Below are 26,581 nucleotides of genomic sequence, written 5' to 3' on the forward strand. Positions count from 1 at the left end.
TGGGTTCAAATCCCGCCATATACCAATGTGATTTTCTAATAACATACATTTATCCGATGTTCTTACTGTGAAGGAAAACATCAGTGATGCTGCACATATCTGAGAAGAAATTCAATGATATGTGTGAAGTCAACCCGCACTGTGTCAGTGTGGTTGACTATGACCTAGTCACCCTTAACTTAAGGTAGGTTCCGAGCCCCTCAGTGGAGACATGTAGTGAGCTGATGATAATGATCTTCTTTATGTTTTTGAAAAGATATATTATGGAAAGTAAACACTTACCTCAAAATAATATAAAAACATTCATACCTTTTTACCTTCGCCTTCATCGTTCTAGTGCACATAAGTTTTTTTCATATTTGATTCCTTGTTTGCTGAAAAAAAACCTTTACGGCCGAGGCCGTGTCTGACGTTTTGACGTTCTACCCACACTTGAAACTAGGAAACATTTTTTTTTTATTTTGGCGGTTGCAATCTTTTTTTTTTTAAACAGCCATTTTTTTTACAAAAAAAAAAACAAACTCAAATCACAAGCCACTTTTTTCTTGTGTTACAATTTCTATTTCTTTCATTTAAAAACCAGCAACCGCCATTAAAAATATGCACTGACTCCTTCAAAAAATATCTTTTACAGCCGCATCTCGCTTCTATTTTTTTTTAAGCGGCCTAACGTTCTCTTTTTTTTTAAACCTTTTTATACAAGATTTACATTTATGTCAGTAACACATCAAGCTAGTTAACACTAAACATAATGTACATACTACTTAACTATTAAAAAAAATCAAACTATATACATAAAGGGTCTTATAACTACATCAAAACGAGCTGGACTTTAGTTAGAATTCAGGAAACAATAAAGCAAAAAGCTTGGCCAGTTTTAATGCAGTAAAAATTACAAATCGACCCAAACTTAAATAATATTTAAAAATAAAAACAACGAATACATAAATATATCTGCGACAAACACACACACCAATAAAATGTAATATATAGAAATAAGCTTGTACCAGACAAAGACCCTCTTCACATGTGAATTTTTAACAACACAAATTGTATTAAATTAACCAGAACTAATGTGAGAAGGTCCTTAATATTAAATTGAAAATTTTCTTAACACATGGGAAATATAAGATCTCACATTGCAACAATTTATATGTTGAAATATATGTGAACGATTGAAATAATATATATGTTTATATTTTTTACCATTATCACTTCTCATTTGTGTTAAGAAATTCTTAGTATTTACATAAAAAGTAAATATTATTATAAAAAATCGAATCAAAACGTTTTTACAATTTAAAATTTGCATTATTTATTGCCAAATAATGTATTTATAATTTTGTACAAGATATATATTAAGATAGGTTTACACATCACTCTATTACAAGTCTTACAAAGTATTCAACAAGTTGTTTCAACAGTTTCCATTATGTTACTTCCAACATTTGCTTGAACATTTGGACATATTTTTTTTACTAAGTAATGCTCTAAATAAATCCTATTACGATTTTTATTTTTTCGTATAAAAACTAACATCAATTAGATTTTTAAAACAATTAAACTAAAAAAATAATATTAAGAAAATAACACAATGGAAAGAGTATATATAAATTGAAGCGTAAAAATTATGTTTAATCTGTAAAATGAAATATTTGTTAGAAAATGTCAAATTAAATTTAAACTTTAATTATCGTTGTATGCAAAGAAATTAAAACCTAGACAAAATTTTCCCAAGATGTTATTAAAAAAAATTAATTAATCCAACTATTTATTTTTTTGCATACTTTATCAGGATTTGAATCTACTGACCATTTAAGAGATATGAAATTACCAACCACTGAGCTATTGTAGCTAACTTTAAGTTCGTTCGTAAGTTATCGATCTTTTTCTAAGTCAATCAGTCATATTGTCTAGACATAATGTTGATCAAAAAACGAACGCATCAACAATACTCCTACATACATTTTGTACTTATATAATCTTAATACGAAGTTAAACACATCAAAGTCTTAAACAATTTGGACAGAAATCTCACTCGTTATATACCGCCAATATTACACTATAAAAAAAGAATTAGAGATATTATTTACTAGCTATCGCCCGTGACTCCGTTCGCGCGGAATTAAAGAAAAAACTTAAGTATCCTATGTTTTTCTTCCAGATAATGTTTACATTTGTGTCAAATTTCATCAACATCCGTTGAAATCCGGAGATACCTTCTAAAAAACATCCATCCATCTTAACTTTCGCATTTATAATAATTAGTTAAAAAAGCAGTATTATAGTAAATGAAACATATAATTTAGGCGTTAAATAATTTGGCGATATTTGTATATAAAATCTTCACAAAAATGTATAAAGCTTTAATGTTTAGTTTTTTTTAATTTACTAATAACCTAAAGCTTTAAGATATAATTTGATAAGTGCATTAAATACCTTGTCTATTGACCTATTAGTACTGCTGTGTAAAACTATATCAAATATACGTTTAATTACAGATTTAATACTTAGCAAGTTATACTAAATACCGTTTTATATCTAGATATTAAGATTTCTAACATAAATTTCATCAAGAAAATTACTAACTGAATAAAAGGTAGCCATTTATAGTCAAATTAATAGGTATTAAATTGTCTAATTTGGATAATTAAAGACAAAAATATGGTTTATGTAATTCTGGGATAACAAAATTATAAAATGTTAACGTGGATTTTCACTGTTGACACATGAAAATATTAGATTTTTAGGTGAAATAAATAATAATAAAAATGAATAAAAATGTGTGTGATCTGTGAAGGTACTTCTTCATTATATTTGGAGATTTGGAGTTTAAGAGTTGATTTGAAATTTTAGAAGAAGAAAGGAGAGAAGATAACGGGATAGATTTTACAAATAAATAATAAACGAGTGAGGAATAGATGTAAATAAGATCAGTAGAAAATTATAGCAAATGTTAGTTTATGCATTATATTTATGAATTAGTATTTGCTTATTTTAAACTTTGCCTTTCGATATTATCGTGTCATATAAACCTAACTTAATAAAAAAAATAATATTACAAATTAAATAAATAAAAAAAATGTTAAATTTTATATAAATTACGTTATAATTTGTGATGTAATTCATTTTGATAATTAATTTAATGAATTTAAATTTAAAAAAAAACCGCAAATTTGTACCATGGTTTTTCATTACCAAAGCAAATGTACCAAAAAAATCTTGTCATTTCACTCATTTCTTAAAAAAAAAAAGTGAGACAAAAATGTTTCTATACAAATATATGCAATGAAAACTCATACATACTCAACCGAAACATAACCGATTTGATTAAGATGTTTTCGCATACATTTTAGATATAATCGAGGACCGATACATGAAAGAAGAAGGGGAACGCCTTTACTTAGAGTTAAATCTTATCACCTATTAAAAATTATTATTAATTTTTTTTTACTTGATTTTGTACATCTATCAGTCTATATCCAATAACGAGATAACGTTTTCCCGGCGTCGTTTCACCTTACAATTGTTAAAGATTACAAATAGCAATACTAAGCCGACTTAATTCAGTATTACGTTCTTACTTACGTACTTCACTGACGTCAAATAACACTACTATTATATTTTTAATAAGTAGACAGATTACAAAAAAAAAACTCAAAAAAAAAATTTTTTTTTCTTTGATAATAAAATAGCAAGATTTTACGCGTTTATTTTTTATGTTTTCAAATTAATTTTTTCTAATGAATGCTTCAGAATCAACAATCTCATATTAAAGTAAAATTGTTATTAGTTACTTAAGGATATATTTAGTGTACTGTAAACTTAGTGACCATTTATCGACTTTGAATTGACAGTAATCTATTAAATTTTAATATAACATTCGCAATAAAAAAAACTTGGAAAATATTCACACAATTTATCTATTTAACGTCAGTATAATGTCGCTGTAAAACTATTAATGCAACCGTAAAACTATTGAATATGTTATTAAGGCAACATGTCTAATGTCTTAGTAAAATGCGGGTACCTTGTCTGTGACACAAAATTAACTAGCAATAACTTCCTAAGTTACTATATATATGTAATTATCAGTAACTTAAGGTAAGTTGCTAAGTACGTACAGTACATAACTTAGCTACCATCTAATTTATTGCTTCAAATGAGGTAATGTTCACCGAACAGCGTATCTAAGCTAAAATTGATTTTTAAAATTTCATTTGCTTATTATAGTTCAGAATTAATAGATATCGGAAATAAATTTTTTTAACCAAAACCCCAGCAAAAAAAACCTTATGTTTCTCAGTTTTATTTTTAAGAACGATATAATTTAATACAATGGTATCGTCAGTGAAAACAGACAGTAAATTAAATGACTAATAAATTATCTATTAATTCTGAACATATAAATATAGCCTTAAGCTAAATAAGTAAACTATATTTATCAGACGTATGATATAAGACATTGTAAAGGCTTCCAACGTGACCTAAGCAGCCCTCCCCCCCCCCACACTCAGCACACGGTCCCCACTACTTATGTATAAGTAACTTAATACATCTAAATAATCAAATCCCAAAAACATTAATCCACAGAACCGTTATAAATTTTTAAAATATGTAAAATTGTAAAGACGTTATTTGTATGGATAAATTGCATAATTTCTTATTTTAAAAGTTATTTATATAGTTTAGTTATAGTTGTATATATATAATTGGTGTTATATGACAGAACTTTACAATTAAAACTATTCATAGTTTTTCTCGAGTTTGCACTGACAAAACATTCACATAAAAACATGTTGCGATCTTAGTTGAGATGACAACATGTTTTGTTGTTTGTCAATGGAAACTCGCACTGCGACGCTGTTAAATATAGATATGTTAAATAATAATGTAACAGTTGTATTGCTATCGAACGCTACGCTGGTGTACGAGTACAAATCTACGTCTATATACAAGTGTCACGCGTGACACAGCGTGACGCGACGTGCCCGCAGCGTGACGCGACGTGCCCGCAGCGTGACGCGACGTGCCCGCAGCGTGACGCGACGTGCCCGCAGCGTGACGCAACGTGCCCGCAGCGTGACGCAACGTGCCCGCAGCGTGACGCGGCGCGAGACGACGTGACGCGGGAGCCGCCGCTAGCGGCCGGCGCGGCGTCAACGTCTCCAGGAGCGGTCCTCCTCGGCGTCCTCCTCTTCCTCCTCATCGAAGCGCAGCAGCGCCTCTTCACTCTGCTTCTGTAAATCAGAAAATGTCATTATTATAATGTAAATAATATGTACATTTGTACATTATGTATAAGATATTGTAATGTAATTTTTTTCTATTCAATTTGATGATAGAAAGTACCTCATTCTCCTTGGGCTCGTCCGTTGCCGTGTCTCCATTCTGTACCTGCGGTGTCGGCTGACTCGCGCCGATCGGCTTGTTGTTCGTTACCCACGTTATCTGACAAAGTAAATGTTTCATTTATTATCCACATTCACTGAACCAGGGTTAATTTTTAACGTTTTTCAAATATATTGACAGAGTGGTGATTACTAACGGATAGCGTGCGGTCGTTGTAGTGTCGTGCGCGCTGCATGGCGAGCTCGGCCATGGCGCGGGCGCGGTACTGCAGCACCAGCTCCGGCACCGCCAGGTTCACCTCCTTGCCCGTCACCTCGCCGAATTGCTGCAAACATAATAACATACCAGAGTCATTTTAATTACATATACTTCAACTTTAACTAAATTAAATAACTTAAGCTATTCACTAATTACAGAATCATTAGAACAAAAAAAATGTATAGTTATACAAAACTGACTTATTATTAAATATGAATTCTGAAGAGCGCTTAATGCATGTTTGTATGACATACCGCGAAGTGTGCCAGCAGTGTGTCCAGCTCGTCAGGCTCGAAGCCGGAGACGAGGAGGGCACGCGGGCGGTGGTCGATGCTCTGGTTGACGCTGAAGGTCTTGCCGGGGGCCGCGCCCGCCGCCCCGCCCGCCGCACCCGCCAGCCCCCCGCGTACAAACCGGCTGCTGGTGAACCGCCCGCCTCTACATACACACATACATACATACATAAAATAATAGCGAACGAAATATTTAAATCTTCATTGTTTACAATAAATAAAATTTCAACAATAAACGAACATCAAATGTTCTCTATCTTACCGTAGTTTTCTTTTCACGATACGATAGCTTGAAAAAATTATAAAAACGTTAAATTTATTTACCTGAAAATAATACTATCCTTCATTTAATGTTTTCAGAATAATAAAAATACTGTTAGGTCAGCATTTTATATATATTATACTATATTAAATTAAGAAACATACCTTTACAAAGCACACTAACGAATATTTTACTCTGAAGCAAGTTTTCATTAATATATAAATTATATATAATAAATTATATATAAATTGAAGTAATGACTATGTGTAACTATTCAATACATATATAAAGACATAAATAAAAATAAAACTATAAAACTAACCTGGAATGTCCTCTCCTGATGACGGGATGTGTGGGGAACTGCAGCGCCATCTGTCTCCGCAGCTCAGCTATCTTCTTCAACAACTCAGTTACGTCTTGACCCTCCTGCACAACACAACAATAACCAATTTATAGTAAACTAGCTATCAAAGCGAAATAAAAAAAACATAATAAGTAAAAAAGTAGCTAGTGTGTTCTTCCAGACTATGTTCTACATCTATGCCAAATTTCATCAAGATCCGTTGAGCTGTTCTGGAGATAACGTCAAACAATCATCCATCCATCCATCTAAATATACGCATTTATAATATTAATAAGACTATTTCGTATTATAAGTGACTATTATAAATAAATTGTCATCAAAACAACGATTTTCGGGGGTATTTCCCGTTGGACCGATGGGCCTAACAATCACACATCCGATTTTCCACCGCCGAACATAATGTTGACTCTACTTCCAAGAAAATAAGAGAGATCATGATCCCTATGATGATACTAACCTGTTGTTTGGTGAACATATCGAGTTCAGCATCCAGGATCTCCTTCTGCGCCTCCTCCCGCGTCTTCGGCTTCTTCACCTGCTGACACACGACATTATGTACTGCGGCTTATTTACAAAGCTTATATACAACTTTGTTTATTCGTAAACCGTACTATCGTTTAATATCAATTCTGTGTTTTCTATTATTGTTTTCGTGTTTAAAATGTATGATATTCGATGATACATTTTAGTTACAAATATAAATATTCACCAATACTTAGTATTAGCAAAATCAAATAGCAAAGGAATGTTAGATTTATAAAAAATTATTCCAAATCACAGAGTTATGTTAAAACAAAATTGCACAAATCTTTAGTGTTCTTATTACCCGTGATATTATGAGTTAACTTTCAATATTATTAACTGAAGTGCGCAGTTAAACTTTAATAAATCCAGCGAGATAAAGCCTATATATGTTTATTAAATTATATTTTCACCATTCGAAAGTTCTGAATCAATTTTACATTAAATTGGAGTCAAATTTTACATATTCTAAAACAAACTTTAAGATAATATAAAATTAATTTACCCAATTCTATTTACATTCTGAACTTACTACTTTTAACCTAAACTAAACTACATAGTGAATATATAGTTCTATATTTAAAGTATATATGAACAAATTAATAATTAATATAGTTATATAATTTAAATAAGATATAGAACAGTTCTACTAATTACATATTCTATATTTACTTTTAGAAATATACGTCAATTTTACATACTGCTGGTTCATATACATAGTATATGTGATGTTATATTACGATAGTATGTGCCTTTGTGCGCATGCGACGTGCTATCTTGTGTCAATACTAGGAGACATCTAGTCAGGGATAATATGTTTATAAGATTAATGAATTGTTCTAAAAACTGATTCATATATTACGTAATATATTTATATATGTTTCCTACCTCCTTAAAGAGAAATAGCAATGGTAGTAATTCGATTATTAATATTGTAATTTTTCATAATAATAAAAAGTTTACTTTGAGAAAACAATTAGAAAATTGTATATTTTTACCTAGCGAGTTTGTTAGTTCTGTGTGTAATTTTAACTTTTATAAGATTTAATATTTGAATGGTTTCTCTAGTTGGTTATATTTTGTTGGTTGTAATTTTTTTCACCCCACCCACCCATAACTTGGTCACCCCTAACTTGGGGTAGGCTTCGAGACCCTCGGTGGGGACGTACAGTGAGCTGATGATGACGTAATTTTTTTTGTCGCGTAAAGTTTTATTCGATAACAAAAGCACACAAAAACACAACAAAACTTTTAAAGTGATGCCCAAAGCATTAAAAAAAGCAAATTTTACATATAGAATAGATAACTTGCAATAGAAGCAAAAAGAAATAGTCAAAGCAAAAACATGTATTAAAACATTTGGATACATTTTACATACATACATCATACAAGAGCATACAAAAGATTTCATACAAAACTGCATGAGTTTGTGTGTGAGATTTAAATTGTTTTGCATCCACTTTTATATAGCATAAAGTGTTTTTTGAAAACTAATCTTTTCCTAACTTTTTTTTTAATTTGTGTATCTTTTTCGCTATTCAATAAAAATGCCTACATTCAAAACCTATTTCTATGACCAATGAGTTTTTAGATGAATGATTTTTTTTATGTGGATTTAAAAAAATTATTTACCAATAAATGGACATATGAAAAGTATATATGAGTAATCGTTAGATTGTATGCTGCGACAGAACGACAAATGCTCAAAAATGACACATGGATAAACCCAATGACCAGGATGTCTCGTGAGTTAACAAACAAACAGGGATAGCGAACCTTTTTTCCAAAATTTTTTTTTTTAACAGTTTTTATTATAAAATTAATGCACATTAGACGGAGGCAATGTCTCCCTTAATTTCCATTATAAATTCAAATAGAATTAAGGTTAATGCAAACTCGTCAACTCTTCAACCTTGTTTGAGCGAGATGTTAGCAAAACAATCAATGCCGAGGTGACGTAGTGGTCGGCTTGTTGGCTAAGAATTTAATTAAGAATTTTTACGTATGCAAGTTTAATTGGGTTCGCCATCCCTGTCTGTGGATACAATGCACAAGATGCACGGGGCATAGGGACATGGAGCACGGGACATAGGGACACGGGACATGGGACACGGGACACGGGGCATAGGGACATGGGACATAGGGACACGGGACATAGGGACACGGGACATAGGGACATGGGACACGCGCACGCGCACGCGGCGGTACCTGTGCGAGCTGCAGCCGCGACATCGAACGCGCCACGCTCTCTTCCTGCCGTCCACAACACCACGTTATATTCAACAATACATTGTCACATTTATTATATAACAATACTATCATCCTCAATCTCTCATGACACCAATTACTGCTGACTTTGTTACCTGATTTCATTTTGTTCCTACATTTATATTACGATAAAATATTGTATTGCAAATAATATAAAATAACCTTAAATAAATTTTTGAAAAAAAAAAAACTCAAAAAAAATATATCGTAAATTAATGGAAAAAATATTCAACAAAAATAAATATAATTTTTTCAATTAGTTTTTTTTTAATTTATATTTTGTGTCAGATCAAATAACACATGTATATATTTGAAATAATACATGTGGTGCATACCTGTAGTTGCTTCATGGTGTAGTTGAGCTCATTGCGCAGCTTCTCAATTGCTTCCTGCGCAGAGTTGATGGCCTCCAGCAGCACCGGCTTCTGCGCAGCGCTCACGTTGCCTTCACACACACATTAAACAAACTCAATTAAATTCATGCTACTCTAATTACTTTTCAATGACCATAAAATTATTTCAAGTAGAGATTTTCACTAAGTTATAAACATGGTGTCCGAAAATGTGTAAACACACAAAATTCTCTGTTGTTCTATTGTAACACAGTAATTTTAAATCATCCTGTATATAATTATTCTCACCAGACTCCAAGCGCTGTATGAGTAACCTCTGCTGCTGCAGCTGTGTCTGCAGCAGCGCCTGACAGCGCTTCTGGACGTCTAGAAGCTGCTTGTTCTTCTCAATCGGCTTCACCGCCTCCTTCTTAGGCTCCTGACCGTTTGTTATCTCTTTAGCCTGAAATTATACATATTTTTGTTAGTAAAAGAAAAGATTTAATAACGAACGGAACAATAATTTATTTTAATCTTACCTTTTCAGCTTGTATGGACTGTTTATTGTCAGCCGTTGCCTTAATGTTGTCCCTGTTGATGAGCACCTTGTTGTGAGACATTGGATGGTGTGAGTTCTGTCTGTCTGTCTGCTTGTTGGCCTGCTGTCCACCAGGCGCCATGTTCTCCTGCTTGTTCTGAATAATCATAATATTTTGATATACTATCTGTAGTAATCTGACACTAATAATAAAGATTAAATAATAATAATGTCCATTCGTGTGAAGCGAGCAGGATTAAAAAGGATTTAAAATTAGACTTATGTAATTTAACGTTTGTAAATTATAAAAAACTAGCTTTTACCCGCGACTCCGTCCGCGCAGAATAAAAAATAGAAAACGGGGTAAAAACTATCCTATGTCCGTCTCCTAGTTCTAAGCTACCTCCCCATCAATTTTCAGCTAAATCAGTTCGACCGATCTTGAGTTATAAATAGTGTAACTAACACGACTTTCTTTTATATATATAGATTAGAGAGCAATTATACCAAACATCGTAAAAAAGGAAGTCGAACCTGGATAAGCGAGAAAAATAACACGATCTCTTAAACTCTCACTTTTCCATGTTAAAAACATAAACACTGTAATAAAAACAATCAGCAAATAATGAACAATTACCTCTGGGTTGTGCCAGAAGACTTTGATGAATCTGTTGTTGAGTACCGCCTCCGTGCTCTTGTAGGCCACGTTGGCCTCCGTCGGGTTGGAGAACGTTATCAGCGCCGCCTCGGGGTCGCCCTCGAAACTCACCTGACAAATTATAACATTTCAATGTAACAAGAAAAAAAAAACGATTTAAACACTTCCTAATTTTTCCCTAAGGGTGCCGCTTAGTGTAGATTATACGACTAAGCGTGGCAATATACGACCAAGCTTTTGAAATGTTTTTTATAGGAGATATGATCGTATCTCACTTGTATGTTAACAATCTTGCCAAACTTGCTGAAGTGGTTGTTGAGATGTGTGATGTCGTTAAGTCCACGCGGCACTTTCTTCACCTCCAGCGAGCAGTTGCCCGAATTGGCCGGTAGGGGCGCTCGGTTGCCTGCAAGAATATTCATTTGGACATTGGCCATTTTATATAAATTAAAATGAGAAGAGTAAAAAGGTAACATGTAGTTTAAAAAGATAAAAGTACCCAAACGATGATAGTCAAAGTTCTTCTTGGGCGGCGGTCGCTCGTGTCGTGGTGCGGGCGGCGCCTCCGCTCTCGCGTCGTTGCGGGGCTCCGCCCTCGCCTCCGCACGGTTCTCATGACGTACTCTGACAACATAGACACAACATGTTACGCAACACTAAATTAATAAATTACACAACAACACCTAAATTAATATAAATTTAAGACACTGTATTTAAACATGTCAATATAAAACGCATTATTCACTTGTATGAACTGGAATGCATTAAAAAAAGTATATAAAAGTGAATTTCCATTGTCCTGTGTTTTCAAAGATAATAATTATTTTAGTATATAGATGTTTCTGCAATGAAAACTGAGATATGTACCTGGGTATGGGCACGAGTTCCCTGGGCGGGTGCGGGGCGTGTGGGGCGTGTGGTGCGTGCGGGGCGTGCGGCGGCGGGGGCAGGGCGTGGTGCGGCAACGGATGCGGATGCGCACCAAACGGAGGGAAACCTGCCCCGCACCAGATGTCCGGCGTCAGCGGGTTGTACTCTAACATACATACATTATTATATACTTATAATAAACCATGTAATATTTTAGATAACGAAGCCACAGTGTAAAATTTCATCATTTCATTCATTTCATTTCAAAAAATTCAGATCTATGTAAAATCGTAACAGTTGCTCGCGATTTCGACAGCGCGAAATTTAAAACTAAACTTTTAATAAATATATCCTATGTCACCTGGGGACAAAGTAACTTCCTAGCAAACTTTTCAAATTGGCAATAATAATTTGTCAAATTAAACAAAATAAACAAATATTTCCTAATAATAGTATATAATAGACATATTGTATTTAAAATCATTGAATTATATTAGAATTTACTTTTTCACATATTAATCCTTTTAGCATAGAACAGATGAAATATTCCTAATATTTGATACTTTTTCTTTTTTTCGTTATAATATAGTAGTATTTTCTTGTTACCGGGCACTGGCGGCTGTATAGGCAACACCCTGGAGAGCGTAGCGTCCTCCAGCACCAGAGGGTCGGTGCCGTGGTCCCACTCGCAGAAGTCTCCGCGCATACAGTAACCTTTTTCTATTAACATAGAGTTATAACTTAATACACTAATAACATAGGCAACAAGGACCTTATCATGGTAGATCATTTATAATAAGGTTTTTGTAAAATAAATTTAAACTGACCGTCATAATCCCTGCAACGTCTCTTGTAGGCGTCAGGAACCTCTAACCGGGGTGAAGTGGAACCGCGAGACCTGTCACGGGACCTATCGCGTGACCTGTACAACAAAACGTTACTTATTTACCTTATATACTACTTTAAGTATTTCATGTAAAAATACATATTTAGATTTTTGTTCAATAGCTACTTACCGATCTCTATCCCTAGATCTGGACACTCTATCTCTATGTTCGCGGTCCCTTGACATTCTGTCCCTTTCCATCTCGCGCGGGATACGCAGCCTCTCTCTTTCCCGGTCGTAATCTCTATCCCGCAGAGGTACTGGTGACCGCGATCTGTTGAAAATTTAAAATGAAATAAATATTAAAAAAAATAACGATTTAACGAGAGAAATAATTACAATAAAAATATAGGCATATTGTAGATTTAGTTAAATTGTATCATTTGAATTCTCGTCGCATATTTTCTTCTCATATTTTATTTAAATATAACCATAAAAATAAGACAGTGAGTGTAGATATTTTTCGATAGCCGAATATTTACTTGATAATATAAATATCAAGTTATAATCTTCTTTCTGCAAGATGTCTAGTGACTAAAAATAAAATGTATCTAACCTAGACCTGCTAGCTTGTCTCTCAATGACAGGTGGCGGGGGACTCCTGTTCCTGTATCGGCCGCGGGGTGACGGCGACCGGGACAGGGGACGTCTGGAAATATTTACATTATTACTAGCAATGTGAAATACTAGCTTTAAAGATATTAAAATATATTAATGCGGATAGGAAAGAATACCAGAGAAGTTTTTGATGACAATTATTTCAGATTTTTACATATGACATAACATGCAATACTAAAAACAGATACTATATAGATGGAAATGTTTGCAAACATAATTACATGCAGATAAGTATTTTTATAAATGGCAAGAAGAAGACGTAATATGAAGGGTTATATTAAATATAAATGATAGTAAGATGTATGGTTTTAATGCTTTTAGATAACACTTTTAAAGAAACCATAAGCAAAGTTATTTTTAATAGAAGGTTTAATTGCTACCTTTGTACAGAGAGTTGTTAGCATTGTTAGTATGTGTTAGTGATGTTACCTCTTCTCGTACCTCCGTGCGTCATTGGCGTGTGCGGCGTGCGCGGGATGTGCGGCGTGTGCAGCGTGCGGCGCGTGTGCGGCGTGCTCCGGCTCGCGTGCGTGTCGCCGCGGCCGCGCACGTCTATCCCACGACCGGGAACGACGTCGACGGCGCTCTTCCTTGTCACGGAGCTACGAATTTATATTATTTGAACTTTAATTAAATTAAAGTAATGATAATAAAAATAATTATCAAAGAAAAGTTAGCATAAAATTCGCCCTCATGGCGACTAAAAACGTGTACGTCGTGATTAATAAAACAAAATCTACTCACAGAGTCACTTCTGCGATCTCGTCTGCGCGGCGGTTGATCCAATGGTTCCTCAAGTAACTCCGTCAAAGGCATAACCTGGGATATAAAAACATGCAGTTTACAAATATAGTACATACTAGAAATTATATAGTTTTAGTAAAACTTGCTTAATTATTGAACAATATACTAACAAAGTTACTATAATCTCTAAGTAAAGTTTTCATAGTATACCTTAACAAGTGTCTGCTCCTGATGTGGTCCGCGTGTCCGCGGCAGCACAAGGCGATGACGCGGTGCCTCCGCGGCCAGCGCGGGCGCCGCAGCCACGGCGCTCGCGCCCGCTGGGGACTTCGCCCCCGGCGCAGAAGCACTAGTAGCACAAGCCGCTACACAAGATACAACACAGTTTAGACAACTATGAAACTAATTAAAATATATGCTCTAATTAGCATACTTCCTTGATACAACAAGTTGACAATAAAATATTTTGGTTTAAAATTTTCACAATTTACTACCAAAGTAATCTATATTTAAGTAATATTATTTAAATAACTAAATCCAGAAGTTCTCAGTGGGAGAACTGACGCAATTTAAAACGAAAATATCTCCTGTGAATGTTATAAATAACTTTCTGTAGCATTTATATAAATAAAATAAGATCTCAATACATCTCATATACAAAGTATGCTAAAAACATTACTTACGTTGCTCTTCAACATCTAACTGTTTATCATTCTCTTTAGCATTATGTACGGGACTGGCTTCTGCTGGCTTCTCAGGATTGCCTTTCAAGTATTCCAAGCTGTCCAGTGACTTGAACAACATGTCTACAAACGGCTTGGTCTCTGTTCATAAAATACATCCAAATTATTAAATTGTATTTGTTACATTCTTTAATTAAAGGCAATACAAGGTTCATTAACCCATGAAATTCCATGCATTTAATTAGTCAAAAATAACAATAAGTTGACATGTTTTTGAGGAGTCATATTACAAAAAAAATTAATTAAATATTGATTGTTCTGAGTATTAACACGTAAAGAATGAAATTAATGCACATACAAAATCATATGCATATGATTGTAATTTTCCACATTTATCATATTTTTTCTATATATGGCTTGTGTTATCTTCTGTCAATCAACTTTGTTGCAATTGTGGCTTTTATACGCATATCAACAGTCTCTAGTCACGCAAATTAAAAGTTAATTGAAAAAAAAAAACATATTCCTTTTAGTAATTAAAAATCTACAAATACTACATGTAGGAAAAAATAGTAAAATATTATTTTTTATTACATATCGTTAACTTACCCTGTTGCAAGAAAACATCTAATTGGTCCAGCATGCCTTCCCGAAGCTCATCCAATGGCTTATCCTTCTTCACCAATGCATACACATACTTTGCCAATGCCGCAGGATCCGCATCGCAACTGGAAAAGTAATCAAATCAGTCATACGTTTTCAGATAATCTCACTAGATTGTAGTAACTTAAATCTTTCATTTTTAAATTTGTCACTACTTATTGACCATTATTTAATTATAGGAATCAAAAAGTTTTGTTAAGAGTCATATTTGGTTGGTTAAGCCTACATTGTGTTAGCAAGTACTAGTCTTTCAGTCTAGTGTAATATCTAGACCTATATTACGAAAGAAATATAAAGAACCAACTTTATTCTACATTTAATATGTACACAAGATTACTATAGTACGTAAACAAGTTAATTAGCACTATGTAACATAAAAGTGTTGCCTAAAATGATAACCATATCAGCGTAACATATGTCATACTGGTATGTTGTAGTTATCTTTGTGTGACAATTATATATGAAGTAACTAATACAGAGACAACATAATAAGGGCAGATATATTTTTCAACAAAATTCAAATATCAAAGGAGATTTATTTCTTGTTCATATCGGACTTGCAGATTGTGTAATTACAAACCTATGGTCTATAAGAGTGTTTATCAATTAAACTAGTGCTTGACCACAAACCCACATAACAGTAAGTGGTGATGTGGTCGAAGGATGATACACACTAGCTTAGTAAGTTCACCCTACTCTTGAAGATGTTATAGCTGGCCAACAGCAATTTTTCCAATCCTTTGCTGTGCGACAAGGAATGATGACTTAAATCGCTTTGTTTGAGCGCTATGTCAACTATAAAAGTATGTAAACCTTCTGTACCAATCTAAGCCTAAATATCTGATGGTAAAAAGGGATAGGGGAATAAGTTGGTGTAATTCCTGCAATTGTAATTTTCTCGCAATGTAAGTTTATCAGTTTGACCTGGTCCATTGCACCATTATTTAGATGTGCACAACATAAGTCATGAGTACATAATAATGTCTACAGCAGTTTTAATTACTTATGTTATGTAAGTTTCAACAACCTAAACAGTAGTTTAAAATTGTACACATATATTTATTTTATTGTATAGACATTTGATGACAGAGAAACCTACTGTCAAAAATATATTAGAAAATTATGATATCCAGGTATTGCACCTGATCTTTATAATACACTTATGCAATAAAAGTTTTCATAGTTAAAGAAATAGAATTTCAATGTTAGTCAAAATGGTAACAAATTTTAGAATAGATTAACAGTGGAGGTCTTTTATAAATAGATGCTTTAAGATACATTGCTACCTGTGAGTCTAGTTGCTATTTTAATAATGAGTGTAAATACAAAGTTTCAGTGTTAAAATTGATGATGTTAAAACATGTTATAATAGATGTGATTACAGTATTATAAATATAAAATTGTCTAGATGTTTGTTAGTTTTTGTCATAATTGAAATGGAAAATAAGTACAGATTTAAACTACTATCATTAGTACAAAAAAAGGTAATAAGGTAATCACTCATAACAGGGTTATTTAAATCTGAACACTATTTTAGGTTAAATTGCTAATCTGGTAGGTCCTCTTTTCTTATGATTGTACAAAATATTTTATAGTACAAATTTTAAAAACTTCTAACCCAATGAAAATCATGAATATAACCTATGAGTGACATATAAATGTGCTTTAAGTTAATGATGGTGATTAGTTAATTTGTCTACAATGATTACTACTAATTTATTGCTTTACAAATAATAGATTACGTCAATACAACATATAGAATTTGGGAGACTTTCCGTTCTTATTTATGTACTTCTGTTTAGCTCTTTTGGTAAAATAACATTAAGTGATTCATCCAATAGTTTTTAACTCGTTTTAGGAGTTAAAACTCGTCATTTTGATATGTACGCAATTTTACTTTCAAATTTCTTTTAAAAATTTACTTTCTTGTAAATTTGTAGAAAATGACATCTGTGTCATTGCACCACGCCAGTGGAGCCAATTGCGATAAAACTTATTACGAAACCGTAACTTGACACCTAATCAATTCTCAATATAATTTTTATTATTTCAGTTTTAAACATGGTCAGATGACTAATACAATATATATTTAATTCAAATCATTACTTTTGTTTCGTTTAGATGAGTGTTATTGAAAAAGATGGCTTCGAAACTACTTACAGGGGTTCCAATATGGACGTCAACCATGATTTGAAAGCGTCTGGATTTTCAATAATCATTTCGCGTACAATGAAATTTCGTTATACACGACAATCCATACAATGCAAACTTTCTAAAACTCGCAAAATAAAACAGTTTTTACAATCACAAAACCCTGAAAAAATCGACAGTACTGAAACACTTCACGTCTCTTTTCGCTCTTTTCTAGACTAATTTTTATGGTATTGCTATTTTTGATTGCTACGTGAACCACAGAGTAAGAGAGTTTAGAGTTAGTACAGAGCGTACAAACGACAACCGCGAAGTTTTCTGCAAAAAATATTAGTCTATGAATAATGTTGCCTCATGCAATATTGTAATTTCCAATTAAATTGGATACTTTCTCATTTTATTGGATACTTGTTAAAAGAGAAAAATAGAAGTTACGTATTTATGTGAAATACTTTTGTTACATTGTAATCATGGTTACGTCGGAGGAAGATACAACAAAATAAATTGATCATTAATTGACCACTAAAAACTATCATTTGTGAAAAAGGCAACACGCATCGAGATAGTGAATTAAATTTAATTAGTTCGTTTTAAGACTCCTAAAACAGAATTTTTTAATCGTCATTATTAAATATGATAATTTAATCGTCATATGTTTGGTTTTTTGACAAAATTTGCGTTATCATTGGGGTTTAATTATTTAATTAATTCGTATTAAACAATTATAAAGGCATAAAAAGCATCCATTATTATATATCTGAGCATGCTGGTATTAATAATTGAAAAAATGCTACTTAAGTGAGCATATCACTAAATATATCTTGGCGGCCCAAGGACATCGGCATTGCGCAGTGCCCTCTCCCACAAAACCAATAATTGTGTTCTGTGTAGCGACGATACCTGAAAACCATAATGTTGGTTCCGATCATATGCATGAATATGATACTCCGGATGAAAACCTGGACATCTTTTGATCCCGCCATTTTCAGGTAAACACTACTTTCCTGTCATTAAATGACAAATGGGGAATTTGCCTAAAAATTGCGAAGTGTTTTGCTATATTCTTGTTAAAGGTTTAAAAAAACTTAGTAAATGTATATTTTCTTGTTTATTCGTGCTGAAGGTAGTAAGTAATTGTAATGCAATTTAATACTACTTAAATAGCTGAACGTACAGTATGTTTTTTTTTCGAAGCCAGATTCATTCTCTGTTTATTATACTTGCTCTGCTTAGTACTTGCAAATTGCCGAGTTGAAAACCTTATAAACTTACAGATGTGCGATATATTAAAAAAAGGTGACGAAGCAGTATTAGTTTTCTTCTTTCGTGACTTAAAACAAAAATATTTTTAACTATCATCCTTCCGCATTGCTCAGAACTAATACAAATGACCATAATACGGATTTGGAATTAATAACTACTAAATACATACCAGCTGGTAGTTTTTACTTTACGATCCTGTGAAGTTGAGGACGTTGACCCACTCGATCGATCATACAATCGTCTAACAATGCAAGAAGTTTTAACAATGCACCAAAGTCTCTTATAAGACAAATCCAATTTTTTAATTGAAGTTTAAAGTTGAACCTTGAATCTTACGGCACAGGAGATGAGGTTATAATTGAAACAAATTCGATAAATGATTCCCCTATTCAGTTTTAATTTAAGGACTTATATTTCTTAAAACGCAGAAGATACCAATTGTTACTATGCACGTTGCTTAAACACTTAAAAACGTATTTTTTTAATATTAGTAGGTACGTATAGATACCTACTTGTCCTTCGTGAATTATTCATAAGCCGTGATTCTGTTAGGCAAAAATGTTTTTTATTTTTTTCGCCAAAACCGGTTGTACCTTAGAGTTTATATTATATCTACTATCCATTTTATTTGGCGTAATTGCAATAGGTAACCACAATCGTCCGCGACGATATCAATAAGAGTTCATTGGGATCATACGATAATGTTGCACCATGTAGCAAAAAAGCGCTCCACATTTTTCGATACATTTACTTTACATCTAGACGTCTAATTATATAGCAAGGACAGGTTCGCTTGACGTTGGTGGCGTGATACAAACCATAGTTGCGTGAATGCAGCATGTCGTCCCTCGTGCACGTTTTATAATCACATTAAATACAACTCGTCCGCAAGTTTTGTAAATATATTACAAGTGATCGGGTTAAGTGTACATGCTGTGTGATTACAGCTTACAGCGCTGATATCGTTTCGATTTACAATACAATAGTTTTGACGTTTAACAGTTTAACATACGACAACCAGTCGCTTTATAATTCGTTGGCGGGAAGACGTTTTTTTTTTTTTAATTTTTTTATAAATCACTGTGAATAGTGTTGTGATGTGATTGGTTACGTTAAACTTATAAATTATTAATGATAATTCTCTCGTTTTGTCTGGGGATAGTCTTTATTTATTTTATTCGGTTATTAATTCAAACGATAAATCAAGAGGATAATCAGTCAGGTAAGTTTAAGTATTTTTTTAACATTTGATCTGTAAGAAAATTTTAAAATGGGAATAATTTTACTAGTTAGACGTCTCAAGGTTTTTAAACACGGCTTTTTTTGCAGATGCAATTTAAATTATACATTTCTTTAAATGGATGATATTCTTCAAAGATTCGTTATAAAAAAATGTGTAACAGACAAATAGTAGTGTAGGCATTTTTGTAATTAAATAATATTCTTGCTATGCAAAACAAAAAAAAAATAGAAATTGTTACTCCCAAATGTCATTATTGCGCGTATTATTGTCTTAGCACATGACTTGATAGCACCACTACCGCTCGACTTTATTTACATTGAATGGCTTATAAATTAAAAGTAACGTATTAGGATCATTATTTTGCATATCTTTATTTGATTTGTATGTCGTAAACTTTAGGACGGCGTGACTATGAAATAAAACATTCGATAAAGTTTTTCTACTTTATAATTAACCGCATTTAGTTCGGATTAGTTGAATTGTTTGTATTATACTTATTCAATTTAACTGCACTAAATCATCACGAATTCTCGATTTCAATTTATTTTAGCTAAACGATATTTAAGTTTTTCGACAGATTGGCACAACACTACGCAAGTAATCGAGTGAGTGGTCTTAAAAATGTAGTACGCTGCCAACAAATCGGGAATTTCCAGATCGAATCCCAAAGATCTCAAGCAATCGACAATTATTTAAAAAGTAACTAGTTTATCTTAAAAACTTATCATTTTAAGTTGTAAGACTCTTTAAAAAGGAATATAAAGTAGAATAAAATTTTACGAATAAAAACTGCGGTTCAGGAATTTATTGCGTCTCCCTATTTTCGAATATTGCCATTTCTATTATAATATCTATTAGGATATAAACACTGTTCGCGGCCTCGTGGTGGAATTGATGAAAATTTCGCATAACTTTGACCCATATCCGAGTGGTGACTTCCATTGATAAGATAACTGTACCTCGTCATCGTAGTCTCGCGATTTGAGTATTAATCTTGTCAACATAAAATTGGTATTAACATTGAGATAAGTTAAAAATCGCTTTATTTATGTATACGAAAAAATTACATCGTATGTACCAAGGACTAAGTCATCATATGTCGAGCTTGTGCGTTCATTTATACCTTCTCTTATATAAGTTTTATTATCATAATATTACATATCGCCTGCGACTCCATCCTCGCGGAATTAAAAAAAAACTTGATAAATAGCCTTTGTGTTATGCCAAACTATGTTCTATATCTACGCCAAATTTCATCGAGATCCGTTGAGCCGTCTGGACTCTGGATATACCGCAAAACATCCATCCATCTAAACTTTCGCATTTTTAATATTACAGTAAGATTTGTATTATTATTAAAAAAAGAACAATCATGAAACTATCAATTTTATATTCTATGAGAATAACAATTGAAAACCGGTTTTATATTCTTAAAGGACACATCCCTATTGTGAGATGTCAAATTAATCAAACTTATGTACACACATTTTTTCTCAAGCTGTGAGTTGTCTTTTAGCAACAGCTGACCAGACCGGCCAAAGTAGATATCTTAATGCCGCTCCCAGAGTCGTTAATGCTTATCTATATTGTAATTTCATCTGCACTAAGGGACCTAAATGACCATTTAACCACTCTGCGGCTAATTATTGTAGATCGTAAGCAACATGTTTGTTCGTATTAATTCAGCACTTTTGGTATTCATTCTGATTGTTAATTATTTAATTAAAGTTTTTACGAAATTACAACGGAGAAAAAAGATATATAGTTCACAGCAACAATATAGGACGCAGGTAATTTTTACCTGACTCTTCTTGTGCAGTTTATTATGAAGATTAACCTTTTTGCGGCAGTTACCTAATTACCAATATATATTGGGGATACGCTGTTTCTCAGGTTTTGTACATACTTAAGGACTACATAAGGTTAAGTAATGCGCAGTACAAGTTTGCTTTATACTATAAAAAAAAAACAACCTATAACGAGTTGTAGTTAATGTGGGTTTTTTGCTTATTGACTTGCATTTAAAAATTCTCATTTCATTTTGTGTTTAAAAAAACAATATTTCTGTAGTGGAAATACACCGTAATATTGAATCTTTTAACATAACTAAATAAAGATTTTAGCATTCCTAAAGCCATCACAAAACGACTTTGAGCACTGAACGTTTAACCCCTGAATTCAATGGTTTTATTTTTAATCTTCATTGTTAACAACTTTTGAGATTCTGCATAGATAAAAAAAATCATTTTCAAATGGCGTACCAATTTATACGAACACTATAGCTTTCTTAGTCTTTTTCAACGTGGATCAACATAAACTAGTCATCAAGGTGTTATTTAACAAAATTAACATTATTTAACAAAATGACGTTATAGAAAATTAGAATAATTGATAGTCTGAATAACATTAGATATACTTACCGGGAACTAATTCATAAACGTTCATATTCATTAGATTGGCATGCAATCGCATTACGTTCATCTTTGTAATTATTTATCGATAACGATAACTTAGGGTTGTAATTAAACATTGATACAAATGTTAATAAGATATGTTGCAAACAATTGTTACGTCCAAATCGTGCCATTGTTTCTTCTTATAAAACTTTTAATGGATGAACAACATAAAAAAAATTAATGCCATTCTGTAGTGTTACTAACATACTTAAGGGAGGAGGTTATCCATCAAGAGGTATTTTTTTATTATGACGCACATCGTGAAAAAATCTCTAGTCAATTATCAGCCTATTCACTCTTCTTTGAAGGAAATACTAAGACTTGGTAAAATCTTTTGCCGTAAGCATGATTCACAAAGAACATAACGTCTTAAATGTTAGGTACAAAAGAATTAATTCTTCGTATACCTAAATATCTCTTCGTATTTCTTATAGGAAATTTAAATGCCAATATTTATTAAGCAAACGGGTATCAAGGTTTAAAAGCACAGTTGTCACAAACGTCCTCTATTTAACTTCTTAAGTTGTATCGCGTCCTTTTTCACCTCCAAACGCACGCGCCTCTCGGATGCTCCTGTCATTTGAGCTTTGACACAAGATAACCACAGATAACCTAGAATTAATTACAAAGTGGAAACTTTACTTCACGGACTATTAATACGATGGGCTTGTTTTGCTTTCGACGGATTTTCTTTAGGTAATAATAGAAAACATAAAATTAATGCGAAAGTTTAGATGAATGGATGGATGGATGTTTGTTTGAAGATATTTTACGGAACGCCTCAACGAATCTTGATAAAATTTGGCACAGATGTAAAACATAGTCTGAAATAACACAGAAGAAGGAAACTGAGTTTTTCTTTTAAAATCGCGCGGACGGAATCGCGTGCGACAGCTGGTCCATCATAAAAGTTACTATATAGTGACTTCGTAAAGTCGCGTGTAATCCCACTGTCAAAAAATATAGCACTCGCAATTGAAAATTTGCCTATTAGTTAAGATGCCGTTTTAAGTTATAATTACTTAAGTAGCCAAGTAATATAGTTCTCTCACATCGAAAATCAATTTCATTTTACATCGAATATGAATAGGAAAATATTTTCAAGTTACACATTATACACGTACACATTTTATTATTCACAAAATGTCCATTTTCCTTGAACTTAATCGTACATTACATTTAACAAATTGAGTGTATTGATATGTTGTGTTAAACAACAGCAGGATATAAAAATTATAAGTAATTCTTATAATTTTTGCTATTAATGTATTATATGCTCAATATTGATATTAATAATATTTCCTAGCACTCAAGACAAACAAGAAAGAAATTATTCAAAAGAAAAGGCATTCATTCGGCATGTGCTGCGGCAGATACTGTGGCGCCGATTTTCAATGAACCCTATAATAGGAAACTTAAAAATTAAGTACTTAAATACTAAATTAGATGAATTCGAATAGAAAATAAATGTCTCAAGTCCTCAATCTCACCAATCGTAGGGCAAGGAAGGAAAGGTATATGGAAACACAATGTACAGCTCGGATATTAACATAATACGAAGACTCTTTTTATAAATAAATCGTCAACAAATAAATAAATCTTAATTAAATAACTAACCATGCAAGATGTCACAACATAAGTAGTTATTTTAACGTTAAAATATGACACATTACAGTGATATTTTATCTTGCAACTGATGTGTAAGACATATCTAATCGTAATCAATTTAAAGAAAACATTCACGAAATCGTTTGATACTTTTCACAAAAAATATAACCTAGAAACACTATAAAGGAAGTAATACAAACTACCGATTATAATGGTCTTGATTAATGAGACGTGCATACGAACATAATATAACGCTACGATAGGTGATAATCATAAAGTCGGAGTTTAATGAAAACTTCGTTTGAACACCTTGAAGAATTTTCCATCGGCAAAGATATTCGATTGATTCCAATAAGGACATTCCGACCGGTGAATTCTTACTCCAAGACGTAGGAATGTCGATATAAAGCGCCTGGTAGTAAAAATTCCATTTCCTAATTGCTTTCTACGATGGGTTATTTTGCTAATGTTTTATGCAGACCATAAATATAGTTTATGGTTTTATATTTGAATTTTGAATATCATTGTTAAATCATAGACTAAAAAATTACTCTAGTTACAAGAAGTGCTCAAACTCAATTTCTTGATTTTAATACCTTGACCGTTTACGTTGGTTATGTTTCTTTGCTTTCTTTGTATATTCTCTACATACTGTCATTCGACACCATATTAATATGTATGGATTAACGTAATTCTTTCGATTTTCAATACTTACAATACAAACTTGTGGTAACATAACTCTACCTTGCACGTCACCGTAGTGTCAACGGTCACGGGTTCGGAGTCCAATAAATAATATATTACAATACTAATTATAAATTGAAATCAACATATCGACCGAGAAAATAAATTACGGTACACTTACATTTACAAAGTTAATTAAAATCATTACTTACGGTGTATGAATATGAAAAACAAAGATTGATTTTGCCAAACAACAACATCACAGAGCAGAGGGGTAGGCATAAACCACAGATCTCAATTTGGCGCGGTCCTTACACACCTCTCTCGCTTCTTCTAAATTCATACATCTAGACATAAATGCACGTGGGTTTCGGGAGCTCTTAATACCGCTCTTCTTGGGTATTTTATTAATCTGGACGGTATAATTCAGGTCATGCCTTAATTTTAAATATAAGTATTTGAAATGTCTTTGGATTTTACACAAGATTTTAAAATAAATAGTATCTGCATCCAAACAGTATCACAGACAGAAGAACACATAAAATAGTGTGTATCCACACTCTAGGGTAAAATTCATATCGAATGATGGTCAAATAAAGGCATTTTCTTTGCGATTTAAATAATTAAATACTTTGAAAGGCTTTGAAAGGATTTGATACATCGTGACATATTGATGATTATGTTGAAAGTGACTTATTTTTAAGTGCTACTAAATCGACACGACATATTATTTGCTATGACAAAAGCAACAGGAACGCATGGAACATTAAATGCCCAATATGTAAAAGGAAATAATCAATTACAGACCTGTGCAACAAAAAAAAATGTTATCTCCGCTCTTTTAAGGAATTGAAAAGATTGGAAATACGTTTTAATACAAATGTTTCGGCAGTGAAAACTCTAATTAATTAAATTATTAATGTTTGTCGCAGGCGGCATGGCGGAGCGGGAGCAGGCGGGGCAAGTGGAGCAGCAGGCGCGTTGCTCCTCCAGCGAGAGCGACAACTTCGAGAAGATTGAGTCAACAGATGTCGCTGACAATAATGTGAGTTGACACTATGTGAAGTATGTATTCCCAACTCGCACTGCCGATATTACAAAAAAAAAAACTCGCTGTAGTCTCTGACTTTAGTGGAGATAGAGAGAAAGAAAGAGCGAGGGAAACATAACATTTTTTTAATTTTAATAAATCAACAATCACTTTGGCAACACAGATGCGTCTGTCATTCATCTAGTTCATTTAAATATCTAATTTACTTTCTTGGTGTTTTCCCAGGGCGAGCCAAAGTTCATAGTTGGAGACGAAGTGGTGGAGGAGCCGGACGACGAGGGTCCCTCCCACGAGGGCAGGGACTCTTTCCCTAACGCACCGCCGCCTAACATCAGGAGAATGCTGACGCCAGCTCAGCAGCTCGCGCTTGCGGAGAAGAGAAGCCAATTAAGGTATAGTATATACAGTACCGAACTTTTTTTAGCTTTAGTAATCCCCTGCTGATACATTTCTTTATACATAAAACTGGCGTACTTAATTTCCCGCCAACAATCTCTTCCGGTGCGTCTTATCCTACCCTGCCCTAGTGGGTTCACTGGGGGACCACTTTGGGATCCACTAGTTTATATCAACCCAACAACTAAAGTTTGCAAACAAAAATCTTACCGTTCATGTTACAGAACGTAAAATTTGTTATTTATGAATGAATATAAAGTTAAAAATATTCAACGGTATACCAAATGCCCTTTAATCTGTGAAGTTAAACGAAGCGAGGTCTGTTACCAGTCGACCTTAGACACCAAACAAAGAAAATTACGACAGACATAATTAGTATTTTCCATCTACTAATTATTTCCATAGTTACCACTCTAAT

At 33.0% G+C, this 26,581-nt stretch overlaps 2 protein-coding genes across 6 annotated transcripts in view; one reads left to right on the plus strand and one right to left on the minus strand.

Moving 5' to 3' along the window:
* Window positions 1–4,714: 4,714 nt before the first annotated feature.
* On the minus strand, window positions 4,715–17,708 carry LOC106716403 (zinc finger protein swm). Of its 5 annotated transcripts, none has more exons than XM_045682428.1 (25): window positions 17,472–17,708; window positions 15,258–15,376; window positions 14,649–14,789; window positions 14,176–14,330; window positions 13,966–14,040; window positions 13,663–13,823; window positions 13,160–13,252; window positions 12,734–12,877; window positions 12,545–12,639; window positions 12,324–12,437; window positions 11,715–11,883; window positions 11,347–11,471; window positions 11,123–11,253; window positions 10,827–10,958; window positions 10,191–10,346; window positions 9,961–10,114; window positions 9,655–9,764; window positions 9,260–9,304; window positions 6,987–7,064; window positions 6,488–6,591; window positions 6,166–6,192; window positions 5,865–6,048; window positions 5,549–5,677; window positions 5,353–5,451; window positions 4,715–5,240 (listed from the first exon to the last, which is right to left on the minus strand). In XM_045682428.1, the coding sequence occupies exons 1-25, from the start codon at window positions 17,528–17,530 to the stop codon at window positions 5,160–5,162; spliced, it is 2,880 nt and encodes a 959-aa protein (XP_045538384.1). In that variant the 5' UTR covers window positions 17,531–17,708; the 3' UTR covers window positions 4,715–5,159. The 5 variants fall into 5 exon arrangements, with proteins under 5 accessions (XP_045538384.1, XP_045538383.1, XP_045538388.1 ...); XM_045682427.1 differs by having other exon boundaries at window positions 13,651–13,823; XM_045682432.1 differs by lacking the exon at window positions 9,260–9,304 and having other exon boundaries at window positions 13,651–13,823.
* A 1,823-nt stretch (window positions 17,709–19,531) lies between these two features.
* The window catches only part of LOC106715676 (acetyl-CoA carboxylase), a 43,018-nt gene continuing 35,968 nt past the window's right edge, over window positions 19,532–26,581 (plus strand). The window contains exons 1-3 of the mRNA XM_045682695.1: window positions 19,532–19,947; window positions 25,649–25,761; window positions 25,993–26,159. Of these exons, the coding sequence (XP_045538651.1) occupies window positions 19,857–19,947; window positions 25,649–25,761; window positions 25,993–26,159 (371 nt within the window). The 5' untranslated portion in view covers window positions 19,532–19,856. The remainder of the gene's footprint in view (window positions 19,948–25,648; window positions 25,762–25,992; window positions 26,160–26,581) is intronic.

Source organism: Papilio machaon, chromosome 19 (genome assembly GCF_912999745.1).
Source record: "Papilio machaon chromosome 19, ilPapMach1.1, whole genome shotgun sequence".
Classification (NCBI taxonomy): Eukaryota; Metazoa; Arthropoda; class Insecta; order Lepidoptera; family Papilionidae; genus Papilio; species Papilio machaon.